Source organism: Neovison vison, chromosome X, assembly GCF_020171115.1.
Source record: "Neovison vison isolate M4711 chromosome X, ASM_NN_V1, whole genome shotgun sequence".
In the NCBI taxonomy this organism is placed as follows: Eukaryota; Metazoa; Chordata; class Mammalia; order Carnivora; family Mustelidae; genus Neogale; species Neogale vison.
Window position 1 is genome coordinate 119,690,844 of NC_058105.1, and position 12,940 is coordinate 119,703,783.

Below are 12,940 nucleotides of genomic sequence, written 5' to 3' on the forward strand. Positions count from 1 at the left end.
ACTATGGTGATCATTTCACAAATGCATATAAATATCAAATTATGTTGTACACCTTAAGCTAATATAATGTCAATTATATCTCAATAAAAAAGAAATAAAAGGCAGTTTACCAGAAATACCTCATTTGTTCCCCTTCTGTATACTTGGGACACGGTTATTTTTCCCACTTAAGGACAGATCTGTTCTTCTTTCTTCTGACCTTGCTGAGTTTCCTTTATCCGCCTGGGCCATTGAAACCCGGGAAACATCAGGAAGGCTTGCACCATGAAAGTCCATGTTCCTTCTTGTTCCATGAGAAATGATGTTGTAATAAATGTCTCCTGTACCAAAAAAATAAATAAATAAAAATAAGTATAACATCTGATTTTTAATTTCTCATAAGAAATTATTTTCATATCAATATTAACCACCAAGAAATCAGGACCACCCACATAACAAAAGCAGAGGATAAAGATACCCTATTAACATGACAGATGAAGAAGATACTAGGTGAGAAGAAATATGTACATAAGAAAGCCCACAATTTGGAAAATGTGGGAATCAAAGTCAAGCAGTTAATTACTAACAGTGCTTCTTTTGTCTTTCACAGTGAATGCACAATTAGCACTTAATACTAAGACTGGGGAAAAACCATCTATAATCTACTGAAAAAGACCATCTGCTTCTATAAATTTGTTCTTATACACTTGCCAAAAAAAGAGAACATATTAACAAAATAATGGGCCCTGCATTGTTAATTGCTAGGTTGTTTGCAGTTGTGCTGCTGCTATTAGAATTTAATAAGCCATTCCTTCTTCTAAATTAATAAGCAGCCAAGATTATGTAATAGCTGCTTTCAGCTGCTAATTATTTTTCCCATAATTCCTTTCCCTCTCTATCCCTCACCCCCTCCTTTTCTTGGCTAGGATCACCAGAGACTGCCAATATGTCATCAGCAAGCCTGCCGTCTTCATTTTCAGAACCACAGACCAACATTAGGAGCATAACCAATGGCTTTAAACTTGGAGTGGTTAGCTTAAGAACGTTGAGGATATATGTGCTTTGTACAGAAAAAAACAAAAACAGTCCTTGGATTCAGAGTGCACGATTTCACTGCATAGTATTCAATCTATCTTTGAACTGGTTAATGGCATCTGTTTTGTGTAGTACGGGAGAAATGGGGCATTAATATGTGACTTTGGAGTACGACCGGTTAGGAAGCAGAGAGAAATCTGGGCAGGGGGCCTAAAGACCACAGAATGTCAGTTCTGTGCTTTGTGTCGGCCACTTGTTTTCCAGTACACATTATCCTACATATTTGTAGGAAATTTTCCTAGCAGTATAGTAGTGCTTAAAAAGAGAGAGGTATTATACATTTTTATTTTGCCAAATCGGGGCAATAAAAATGCCTTCAAATCCCTTTTATATACTATCATAGTTTTATAGACCTTTTACCACAAAAAAAAAAAAAAGAACAATCCCTAATAAATGATTCCTTTAAATTGATTAAATTTAGCTTCGTGAAAAACGTACCATTTCTTTTTCACTTTGGGTCATTAAAAAATTCTGGCGACTATGTTTGGGAACCTCTGCAAAAAGGGCATAGCGCAATAAAAGCAATTTTCCAGCTTCCTTTGTAAGGACCTAAGTGACTGGGGTAATGAATACCATTCAACAGGAGAAACCAGTGGCTGTTCAAGCAAGGTCACTTAATCCCATGGGGCTCCCCTTTCCTCATCTGTAAAAGATGAGTCGGACTAGATGATTCATCCGTCCTTTTCATTCAAAAAAATATGGACATCCATTATGTGCCAAGTATAATGCTCAGCACTACGGTTCTTAACAAATCTATCATTTTATAGTCCTCATCAGTCAACTCCCACTTATTAGATGTGTTATATACCAGGCAGTGAACTAGGTTGGGACGAAAAATGAAAAAAATTCAAGACGTGCTAAATAGAGGCAAATGGACACGTGGGGATGCAAAAATGAATAAAATTCAAGATGTGCTTAGCAGAGGCTAATGAACATGTGGGTGAAAGAGGGATTCGTTCTTACAGGGTTTGAGGGTGAGGCTTCATAGATTAACATTTGAGAGGAAGTACACGCCAGGCAGAGCAAGTCTTCGGCAAGGCTAACTGGAACCCAGGCGGCTTTGGGGCGGAGCGGCGGGGACCGCGACTCCGTGTGAAGGAAGTGGGATCTCAAACACCAGATGCTGTCTGGGCTTCTCAGCAGAGGACGGACCTTAATTCATTAGGTCCGCAGCACTGAGAATAGGCGAGGCAAGCCCAGGGAAGAGACACTTGCACAGCTTGGGGCAAAAAGTGTCTGGGGCTGTAGCAGTGCGATAGGTCGGACCGGCTGGAATCCAGGCGGGTTGGAAGCAGAATAATTGCAAAAGGCCCTCTGAACGCGTGCACTAGCTCCACGACAGAGCTGACTTGTTTTCCCCAGAGGTGCAGCACTCCCTCTCTCCCCTCACCATCATCACGGGCAGTCACGCCTCCCCGCCCCACCCTCTTTGGGCTCGGAGAGTTATCGGAGCTCGAATTTGGCTCTTCGCAATCCTGACCTTCCCTGCCCCGCACGGCGGGGTCGACAAAGGGCACCGCAGAACCCTGACCTCCCACCACCGGACAGCCGGGGAAGCCGCCTGCCCGAGTTCGAAATGCACAAGCAGGAGCACGCAGGCGCGCCGGCCTTGGCAGCAGCCGCTTCCGGGTCACGTGGCCTGACTTCCGGCCCAGACCACCCCTCTCGGTAGAGACGCGGCCAATCGGCTTTCTTAGATTGTGCGGTCTCCGGCGCTGCCTCCGGTGCCGTTGGCGAAGGCCGAGCTGCTTCCCGCGCGCCGCCCCGCCCCCCCTCCTCTCGCCGCAACCCCGGCTCCTCCTCCGTCCGGCCCACGGGGCGGGGTCTGCCGGCTCGCCCTCCCCTCGCCGCCTAAGCCTTCCCTCCGCTAACTGGGTCCCCTCCCCACAGCAACACGGCTTCTCTTCCTCAGCCTGGCGACAGGGGCTTCCCCTCAGCCGCCGCCGCCGCCGCCGCCACCACCGCCGCCGCCGCCGCCGCCGCCGCCGGCCGAGCTCAGCCGCGCCCGCGGCCCGCGGCCGCCGTAAGTCCCGGGGGACGAGCGGGGGCGTCGGGGACAGGGAACCGGGAGGGCGGGTTGGGCGCGCCCTCAGACGCCCCGCTCGCGCCCCGACGACCCCACCCCGCGCCTGGCCGCCCCGGCCCGCCAGGGGGTCGCCGCGCCCCGCAACTCACTTCTCTCCGCGTCCGCGCCGGTCCCCACTCCGCGCCGCGCCCCGGGAATGCGGGGGGCCCCGCGGCACCTGTGGTTTGGGAATCACCTCAAGTTTTGCGGGGCATTTTCCGGAGGGGCCCGCGCCCGGGGGCGGTGGCGGCGGAGGACCCTTGGCGCCCCCTGCGCGGCGGCGAATGCCATTGTCTGCCCCGCGCCTAGCCTGTCACCTCGCCCGGGCTGGGTCAGTGATGGACTGCGGCCCCATGGGGCGGCGGGGAGGCGTCGGAGACGGCCGGACGGAGGAACGCTGGCCCTGAGCCGGCTCCGCAGCTGAGCCTATTGTTTTTAATACCCAATCTCGAGGAACTGAGGTGCCCTGTGATTTGCGGCAAAATCAAAGCATTAGTTTTTAACCGGAGGAAAGGAATACTTGTGCCTCGCAACCGGGTATCGTCCCATGTTAGCACATCATTTATTTTAAAGAGTGAATTACTTATTCTATAAAGTGGTAGGGAGGGGATGCAGACAGCCTCGAGCTCATACTCTTTCAGAAAGCAAACCGCCACTCCCCCAGGTCGTCGGGGTCCTGGAATAGGGGTCCGTTATTCTCAAAGTTCCGGTAACGGGTTTGCATTAAACGTCCAGTTGATGCTTTAGTTGCTGTTCCCCTCCGAATGCCGCTGTCTTAACAGGACCTGTATGGGAGGCACTTTGACATCAAAAATAGCGTTCGTTTATTTTGTGCCAGTGAAGGTTTTAAGTGAGGCGTAATAAGCCAATTTTGACTTTAATAAAGTTAAATCGCCACATCATAAATTTCTAAATACCTTGTCGATGCCCGTTAATTTCTTTGCGAAATTTGGAGCCCATTTTTATTCTAAATTGGCCGTGTAGATTCCCCCACCCCATATTCAGATCTAAGGTGGTGTGGTGCATATTAAGAATCGGGCTGCAGTCTTGTAGTAACACCGTTGAAGGAACTTAACAACAGTTGGGGGGGGGGTAGACCTGTCTGAATTCTACCTTTAAATTACTTTTGTAGAAACAATGCTTAATGTTTGCGATTGGGAAGACCGGTTGGATTACAGGAAGCTTTCCTTTAAAATTAAACATGTAAACTAATCAACAGATTTGAGGTTCCAAATACACGTATACAGAATAGTTTAAGATAACAGTAGAATTCAGCATCCACTCCATCTGTAGATGCTTGTTTTAAAAATTGTTTTAAATGAGGTATTTTGCGTAATGTCTCTGCATGTGTGTCTCTAAATTTTGGCTTTTTAAAGGTTTATATTCTCTTTCATATTGTTACATTAACCTACTTCTTTATTGTGTGTATATTTATGTTGGAATTTTAGAAAGCAAAGATGAGAAGAGACACTTAAAAGTCAGGCTTTTATTAAGAAAAATGTGCATTTATGGGTTTTTTTGTTGAATATTTTAGATCTTTTGTTTTGCTTAAAATGTGTGAGCATACACTGAAGAGGGCATTCTGAGTGATAGCAGTCTAAATACAAGTAATTCAGCGGGGACTGGAACAGCCTCAGGATGAAAAATAGTTGTAGATCTGCTGTTTCTTTCAAATGTATCTAAACCAGTTGATGTCAACAGTTCTCTTTTGAAGCATACAGAGAATGTGAAATGTACAGCACAGGTAGACAGTAGTTGTCTTAAATTGCAAGAGTTATCTTTTTTTTTCCTCAAAAATTTCACTTCAGCTTTTTACCTGTTTTTTTAAAATTATGATTATTATTTTTTCCCACGCACTACTCTCTGAACTTAGTGGAACGGGGTGGGGTGGGGAGATTTGCCCCTAGTGGGAAGATCTTTCTACAAGCATTTTCCTGCTATTTTAACTGGCGTAGAAATACTGATGGCTGCTAATCATTTGTCAGTTAAAGACCCTGCCCCTTAAGCTTCTCTAGGAACCATGTCATCTTAATCTTTACGGAATGAAAGTGTTGCATGTAATCTTGGCTCTATTTATCTTAACAGATGCAGTTTATGTTGCTTTTTAGTCGTCAGGGAAAGCTTCGACTGCAGAAATGGTATGTCCCACTATCAGACAAAGAGAAGAAAAAGATTACAAGAGAACTTGTTCAAACCGTTTTAGCACGGAAACCTAAAATGTGCAGCTTTCTTGAGTGGCGAGATCTGAAGATTGTTTACAAAAGGTATAATTTTCATTTATTGGAAAGGCAAAATTGGATTAAATGTTCAGTCATTTATAATGTGGCAATGGCAGACTTTTGAGCGATGACATTTACAAGTAATGATTAATAATGATTTAGGTGGAAAAGGTTTAAGTTAAAGCTTTATGTCTTTTAAATAACTGTTGTTTTGATTGATTGTCCAGTCAAAAAAATAAAATCAGAAAAGTCGATTTAAAACTAATTATGTAATTAAAGGCATAAATGATTATTTCTACTTAATCATCTTTTTAGAAAAATTAAATGAATTTCATTGCAGGTGAAAATGGGGTCATATTTTAAATGGTGTAATTCTCTGAATTTTGACAAACCTTGCTTAAAAATCTATACAGTAATGACTGATAGTTGACATGCCTTTTTTCTGACTTCTAGAATCTCACTTTTGAACACCTTGGATGCATCGATCATTTAGTCATATAGAGGTTTTGAAACTCTCTATATAAGAGTTCTTTGTTAGTAGTATTTATTAATTTGAAGTACACTTGTTGCTGTCATGGAGGTATAATTAGATCTGATAGATAATTTTGTGAAGAATAGATTTTTAAATTTTTGATGTTGAAAAATGACTCACACATTGGCTTTGAACACTAAAATTTTTAAAAAATGTACATCTTTATTAATATCTAGAAGTCTTTTAATACCCTAAAATAACATTTGTCAAGATTGGGCTAATCAGGAGTTAAAAGAAATTAATTACTTTGTTTCTTCTCCATTTTCCCTCCCTTACAAATAATTTACTCTATTTAAGAAGAGTGTCTCTGCATATAAAAAATTGTCTTCTATAGGGGAAGTTCAGGGAACTAACAGTATGGGCTGCAAGGGGGGGTTGAAGAGAAGTCTGGGTTTTTACCTCTGTTCCTTTATTCTAGGTGTGGATGGGTTTTGTGTATATGTGGGGGGTGGGTAGATGGCAGAGGATGTGATGGGAGATTATAGGACATAGAGAATGTTTTAAATACCATAGAACTCTTTGCAGTAGAATAAATTTAGTCATCTTTGGGTGATTTTGGTTTAGTACTTGTTAAGAAAACTCATAGCATTTTAGAGCTGGGAGAAGTTTTGGAATAATGTAGTCAGGTGATAAAAGCTTTTTGCTGGGCACCTGGGTGGCTCAGTGGGTTAAAGCCTCTGCCTTCGGCTCAGGTCATGATCCCAGGGTCCTGGGATCGAGCCCCGCATCGGGCTCTCTGCTCGGCGGGGAGCCTGCTTCCTCCAATCTCTCTCTCTGCCTACTTGTGATTTCTGTCTGTCAAATAAATAAATAAAAATCTTTATAAAATAAAATAAAAAGCTTTTTGCCCAAAGGTTAGAACCTTCGATGAATCAAGTGGAAGTGGAGGTGCTCTCATGAAAACAGAACCGGGATCTCATACCTCTGCTCACTTGGCTTGTGCCCTCTGCCTCAGAGATGGTTCATGAGCTTTAAAATCACTACTGGTTCTTTTGTTGTTGTTTTTAAAGATTTTAATCATTTTATTTTATTCATGTGACAGAGAGATGCACAGCGAGAGAGGGAACACTAGTAGGAGAGGGAGAAGCAGGCTTCCTGCCGAGCAGGGAGCCTGGTGCGGGGCTGGATCCCAGGACCCTAGGATCATGACCTGAGGTGAACGGCAGACGCTTAATGACTGAGCCACCCAGGCGCCCCAAAAACCACTACTGTTGATTAAATTTCAATTTTATGAAAGGAAGAATTTGGGAAAAGTGACTTGTCCAAGGTCATATTCCAGTTAGTGACTGACAAGGGGCCTAGAACTCAGTTCTGAAGTGTGGAGGCAAAGGTTTTAAAACAGGGATGAGAAAAGAGCAGATAATGCCTTTTGAAAGGATCCTCGTAATTGGAGAATGAGTAGGGGGGAGGGCTGAGGCTGGCACCCGAGACATCTCTTAGGAAACTGCATTATAATGAGGCCCTGAAGGAAGACCTCTGCTGTGGGCTCAGCAGGTGGAATGAGCTGTTCCTACTAGGTAAGGTTTTTTGGTTTTTGGTTTTTGGTTGTTGTTTTTTTTTTTTTTCTGCCAGAAGCCGGGAGGGCAGGGATTCCACACTTCTGTTCCAGCTGACAGTAAATGTGAGGTAGCAGACATGTTGACTTTGAGATGCTTGGTTTTCTCTGAGTGGGCTTGGAAGTCAGGGCAGAAATTAGGCATAAAGTGGTAAACCACCAACATTCAAGGGGCAAGCAAAGAGGGAGAGACTAAGTATAGGGTCAGTAATGTCAGGAAGTGGGAGTGAGTTTTGAAAATTAAGTCACCAGGGCCAAATGTTGCAAAAACAATAAAAGTGAAGAAAGAATCTATTAGGTTTTACGTGAGAGTTCAAAAAATGCCATTTGTCGGAGGAACATTTTCAGTGAAATAGTAGAAACTCTCGAAGAAATGGGGCAAAGTGTGAAGAGGTGGAGACTTTTAAACAGCAAATGTAGACTATTTCGGGAGCTTCCTCAGATGCAAAGAGGTGGTAACTGCCCATAGACACAGGAGTGAGGGACAGAGTTTTTAAAAAGGCGTGAGAGACTTCAGCTTATTTCTAGATAGGGGAAGGAGTCCCCCGTGTGGAGGAGGAAAATACCAGCAAGGGAGTCAATCCCAGGAATCGAGTTTCCTGCCGCTGAAGGCAACGGCCTGTTCCGACCGAAGGAAGGCAAGCACTGGCTGGGGTTCGGTACGCAGCACTTAGTCCGCCCGCGCTGGCCTACCACTTTTTCTTTTAAATAAAGGCTGTAAAGGGTACTCTCACCGGAGTCTGATACTTTTATGAAGCTCCTGTAAGTAAAAGATGTACTTTAAAAAAACAGCTTTATTGAGATAAGAGTCACATATAGAACTTAGAAATTTTAATCAGTTTTTCTATGCATCTGCCCTCATTTCATACTGAAAACCTCATTTATCGTACTTAAGAACATATTATTTGTTACATAAACGAGTGATTTCCCCCCCCCCAGTCCAGCTGGAAGAGAAGACCTTTTAAGCAAAAGGATTCTCGCTTCTGAGAAACTCTGAAGCAGCACTGTCTCTGTTCCTGTCAGCAAGTGGTCTTTAGGCCTGCCTTCTTCCACTTGTCTCAGCCGCATTCTTCTGGCTGAGCATTTCCCATCGCTCCCTCTCTTGGGAAGGGTGCCGGTGGGTAGGGCTCCATAGGGAGAATATAGCTAAAAATCTGGGCACTTGAGTTCTGTTTGGTTTGCACCCTTAGCTAGTTTTGTGACTTGGAACAAGTCATTGTGTGTGTGTCTCCCCATCTCTGAAATAAATGCTCTTGAAAATCCCTGAAAGACCTAACACTGTATGCTTTTTTGATTCCCATTTTATGCAGCGTGTTAGAGAAGAGGCACTAGATTGAGTTATACAGTGAATTTAAACATACATTTATCTTACTAGTTTGAGACTTTGCCACAGTACTGTATTTTCTTGACTAACTAAAGAATATTTAATGACATACCAGTGGGTACTGAGAATAGTTGAGTTACATTCACGCACAGTCAGCTGACACTTAGCTGACTGTGGAGAAGTCCTGTGTTTTGAATGTAAGAATAGGCACTTTCAGCTGGTCTCTGAGTGCCAGTAATTAGAGTAAGCCTTAATCCATTCTGCTAAAAATAACCAAACATACCTTTCTTCTTACTAGTCTATTATTAATTTCACTTCAGGTTTAGACTTACAAATAGGTACTAAGAGATCAAAATGAGCTCATAATTGAATTTTTAAAAAGCATTTGGTTCTAAAAATAGGGAGTATGCTTCAGGTTCTCTTGGTAATCTTTTACTAAATCAGTATAACAATTTTTCTCTCCCTCTTCAAAGCTCTTAAATATTGCTTATTCTGTTTTAATTTTTGCCAGGTGCAGGATTACTTTATTTAATACAGTTCCTGGCTATAGTTTTTAATATAAACCCTTAACAGGGGCTTTGGAGTCAAATTACTATTCCTGGGAAGGTTACTCAGTTAAGCTTGGGTCTCCTATAAATGCAAGTTAATAACAATATCTTTCTTGAAGAGTTGTTGTGAGGATTAAAATGGCAAAATATGCAGAAGCCTTAGAGCTTAGTGTCTCACTCGGAGTGAGGACTCCGTGAATGTTACCTGTTAACTGTTCTGTTTCTTTCTTCCATAAGCTTTCTGTAGAGAGGGGCATTATAACCATAACTAGATAATCACCTACAACAAAGAATTTGTCTGACTGATGGCTCTTTTTCCATTCTGAGTGAAAGCAAGCATTAAGGTAGTATTGCAGAATTTTTGTATTTATTTATTTATTTGGTATTGCAGGATTTTTTTTTTTAATATCTTATTTATTTGAGGGAGAGAACAAGCATGGGGAGCAGCAGAGGGAGAGGGAGAAGCTGACGTGAGACTCGATCCCGGGACTCTGGGATCATGACCTGAGCTAAAGGCAGACACTTAACTGACTGAAACACACAGTTGCCCCCCTGTATTGCAGGATTTTAAAAATATTGGTTGATGCTTGGACACCTCAGTCCTGGTGATATGTAAATTAATATTTCTAAATGATTCACACAATTAAGGACCATTGACAAGTGCTGTTTATTTGTAAGTCAAGAGGCAGTACTGTGGGTAAGGAGCAAGGATGGTATAAGCATTAGATTGCTTAACAGTAGCATCGTAGGAATGCTGACATTAAGAATAAAAGGAATTTTATCCAAAACTATTAATAAATTCCTTCTAATTGGGATTATTTAAATAGCTCACTCTTCGTGTCAGCTAGTCATATCTGTTTTTTATCTACCATTTTTAATGTGAATTCCTTTAATCTTTAGTTTTCTTGATTTGGAGATTGGTAACATGTCATTTGTATCAGTTTCCTCAAATTCAAAACTATTTGGTGAGTATGGGTTGGAGAGGATGGAGAGTTGGAATTGCCTTTCTTTTTATTATTTTAATTTAATTTTTATTTTTTTAAAGATTTTATTTGTCAGAGAGCACGTACAAGCACGGGGAGCTGCAGGCAGAGCAGGCAGTGGGGAAAGCAGGCTCTCCGCCGAGCAAGGAGCCTGATGTGGGACTCAATCCCAGAACTCTGGGATCATGACCTGAGCCGAAGGCAGATACTTAACAGACTAAGCCACCCAAGCATCCCTAATTTCATGTTTTTAGAGAGAGCGTAAGTGCGCATGAGCAGGGCTAGAATGGGGGGTGACAGAGGGAGAGTGATAGAATCCCAAGCAGATTCCATGTTCATTGCAGAGCCTGACACAGGGCTCAATCTTGAGACCCTGAGAACATGACCTGAGCCAGAATCAAAAGTCGGACACTTAACTGATGGAGCCTCCCAGGCGCCCCCCCCCGCCCCCATTTTAAACAGATTAACACGAAACCTTAGGGTAAGAAAGAGAGGATGCACTTTGTTCAAGTTGGAAGTGGTACCCTCTTGGGCCCTTCATGCTAATAAATGAACACATTCAAAAGCTTCCTCTTCAAGATCACAGGAGACCTGCCATTTTAAATAACATATTAATTAGGTAGAGTGGACAGGGCAAAAAAGGGCAAGCTGTGTGTGAAGAGGGCGTCCCTGCAATGGAGTGGGAAAAGGTCTGAAGATCGGATTTCTTGTCCCAGAATGACCACGTGGCCGGCCTGGACTCGGGCCTCTTTTTTTTTTTTTTTTTTCCTTCCCCCAGTCAAGAATGATGGTGCTTGCTGTTGGAAAGATCAAATAATTGATCTTTATTTGGGCAAGTTGATAATATGAATAGAGCATTCTGTAAATACCAGTTACTCTCCTATTGTAGAGTAGGAGTTCATTGAATTCCAAAACCGAGTTTATATGTACATGTGATTTTCCATTAATGCTATGAGCAGTAATTGCTCCTTATGTTTTCTAAAAATCACCGAGATGCTCCTTGGTGAAAATTACAATCGAAACTGAGACTTGTTTAGAATGTCTTGGGTTTTCTGCTTGTGTTTTTTTCCAAAAGCCTGTAATACACTTAAACTATTTGTAAAATGCTCTTTTAATCCTCCTCAAAAGACTTGGTCATTGTTTGTTATGCCTCAGGGTTGTATGTTAAGTTTGGCTTCCTTGGGTCAAGTACAATGTAGCCTCATGTGCTAGAATCCTAATTAGGAAGAGAATATGAGTTTTCCAATGTTAATATTCAAGGGGTAAATAACATAAACTTTCATTTAACAGGTAGAAGTTGGAAAATTTGAGAACAGGTCTCAGTTTCCCCTGTTCTCTTTCTCTGACTTCTGTAATAACTTAGAACTGTTCTTTTCTTGGAATTTATTCCACAGTCCTAGAAACCTTTAAAAACAATTCTATGCCGTTGGGAGTCAAGATAGTAGTTACCCTTGGGGGTGGCAGATTGTGACCTAGAGGGGTTAGGAGAGGGGATTTAGGAGTTCCGTAATTTGTTTCTTGATCAGGGTGCTGGTACACGGGGTGGGTTCACTTTGAGAACTCCTCAAGCTGTACATATGACTTGTGTTCTTCTCTGCTGTGTATACTAACGCTTCAACAAAACGTTTCAGTCCTTGGCCTTCACATTGACAGAATCTTCCATAAGTCCTGCAGTCGGAGAGTTTCTCTTCTTCCCTGTTTACTTGATGTTTGAATTAATCACACAGCGCATTTTGTTTTAATTAGGTAAACATAAGATGATATTTCATACAATTTAGGACCATTTCTTTCATTGTATTTCATAACTGGGTCCAGCTATGTTTTAGATATTCATAGAAGGCAACCTAAAGAAGAAGAGCAAAACGAGTTCATCTTTCTGCATTTCTAGATGGTATGATTGAGTGATTGTATTTTGGTATTTTGCTTGCCTGTACTTTTCATACTTTCTCTACATGCATTCATTCCTTTTGTAGTGCAGGAGAAAAATCTATACTGTTGTGAAAGGGGAAGTAAATTGTGTAAGTATGGGATCTTTCACAATAGGATATGAGAACATATTTAGGTTATAGGGTAAAATTTCTTCCACATTTGCTCTGTTACAGATATGCTAGTCTGTATTTTTGCTGTGCTATCGAGGATCAGGACAATGAGCTAATTACCCTGGAAATAATTCATCGTTACGTGGAATTACTTGACAAGTACTTTGGCAGTGTGAGTAGTATTTTGTTTTAGGAAATTGAATGTCATAGTATTTTCTAAAAATCTTCCCTGTAACAAGTTTATTGTTTGATTGCCTTAGGAATTCTGTTTGAAAGTAGCTGCAGAGGTGGGGAAGGGCTCTCTTTTGCCAGCCGGCCCAATCACTTAACTCCTGCAGTGCTTGACCCCACAGCAGCCCTGCTCATTTAATGATGGTTGTGAGAATGAGGTTTAAAATAGTGAAACAGAAAGGAGTTCAACTGCAAAGATTAATGTTCTGGAAGTGCTTAGTATAGAATTTAGATTTGGTAAGCAGTTACAATCACATTATATAGGAAGTATGTATTTAAAAAGATCATTGTTTATGAGTAGAGAATTACTAAGTTGCCCATGTTGAGAACTTCCAGAATTAAGTCTTATTTCGTTTGTAGGCCTTGTGTT

General features: G+C 42.2%; 1 protein-coding gene across 7 annotated transcripts in view; it reads left to right on the forward strand.

The window, feature by feature from the left end:
- Positions 1-2,979: 2,979 nt before the first annotated feature.
- The window catches only part of AP1S2 (adaptor related protein complex 1 subunit sigma 2), a 28,745-nt gene continuing 18,784 nt past the window's right edge, over positions 2,980-12,940 (forward strand). For 4 of the 7 annotated variants that reach the window (XR_006382398.1, XM_044234283.1, XM_044234284.1 and 1 more), the window contains exons 1-3: positions 3,054-3,097; positions 5,225-5,403; positions 12,403-12,511. Coding sequence is in view for 6 of the 7 variants with exons in the window: in XM_044234283.1 (XP_044090218.1) it covers positions 5,225-5,403; positions 12,403-12,511 (288 nt within the window). In the remaining variant the exon portion in view is untranslated. Of the gene's footprint in view, positions 3,098-3,660; positions 3,677-4,865; positions 4,884-5,224; positions 5,404-12,402; positions 12,512-12,940 lie in introns of those variants that run through there. The other 3 variants (XM_044234285.1, XM_044234281.1, XM_044234280.1) reach the window with 3 other exon arrangements.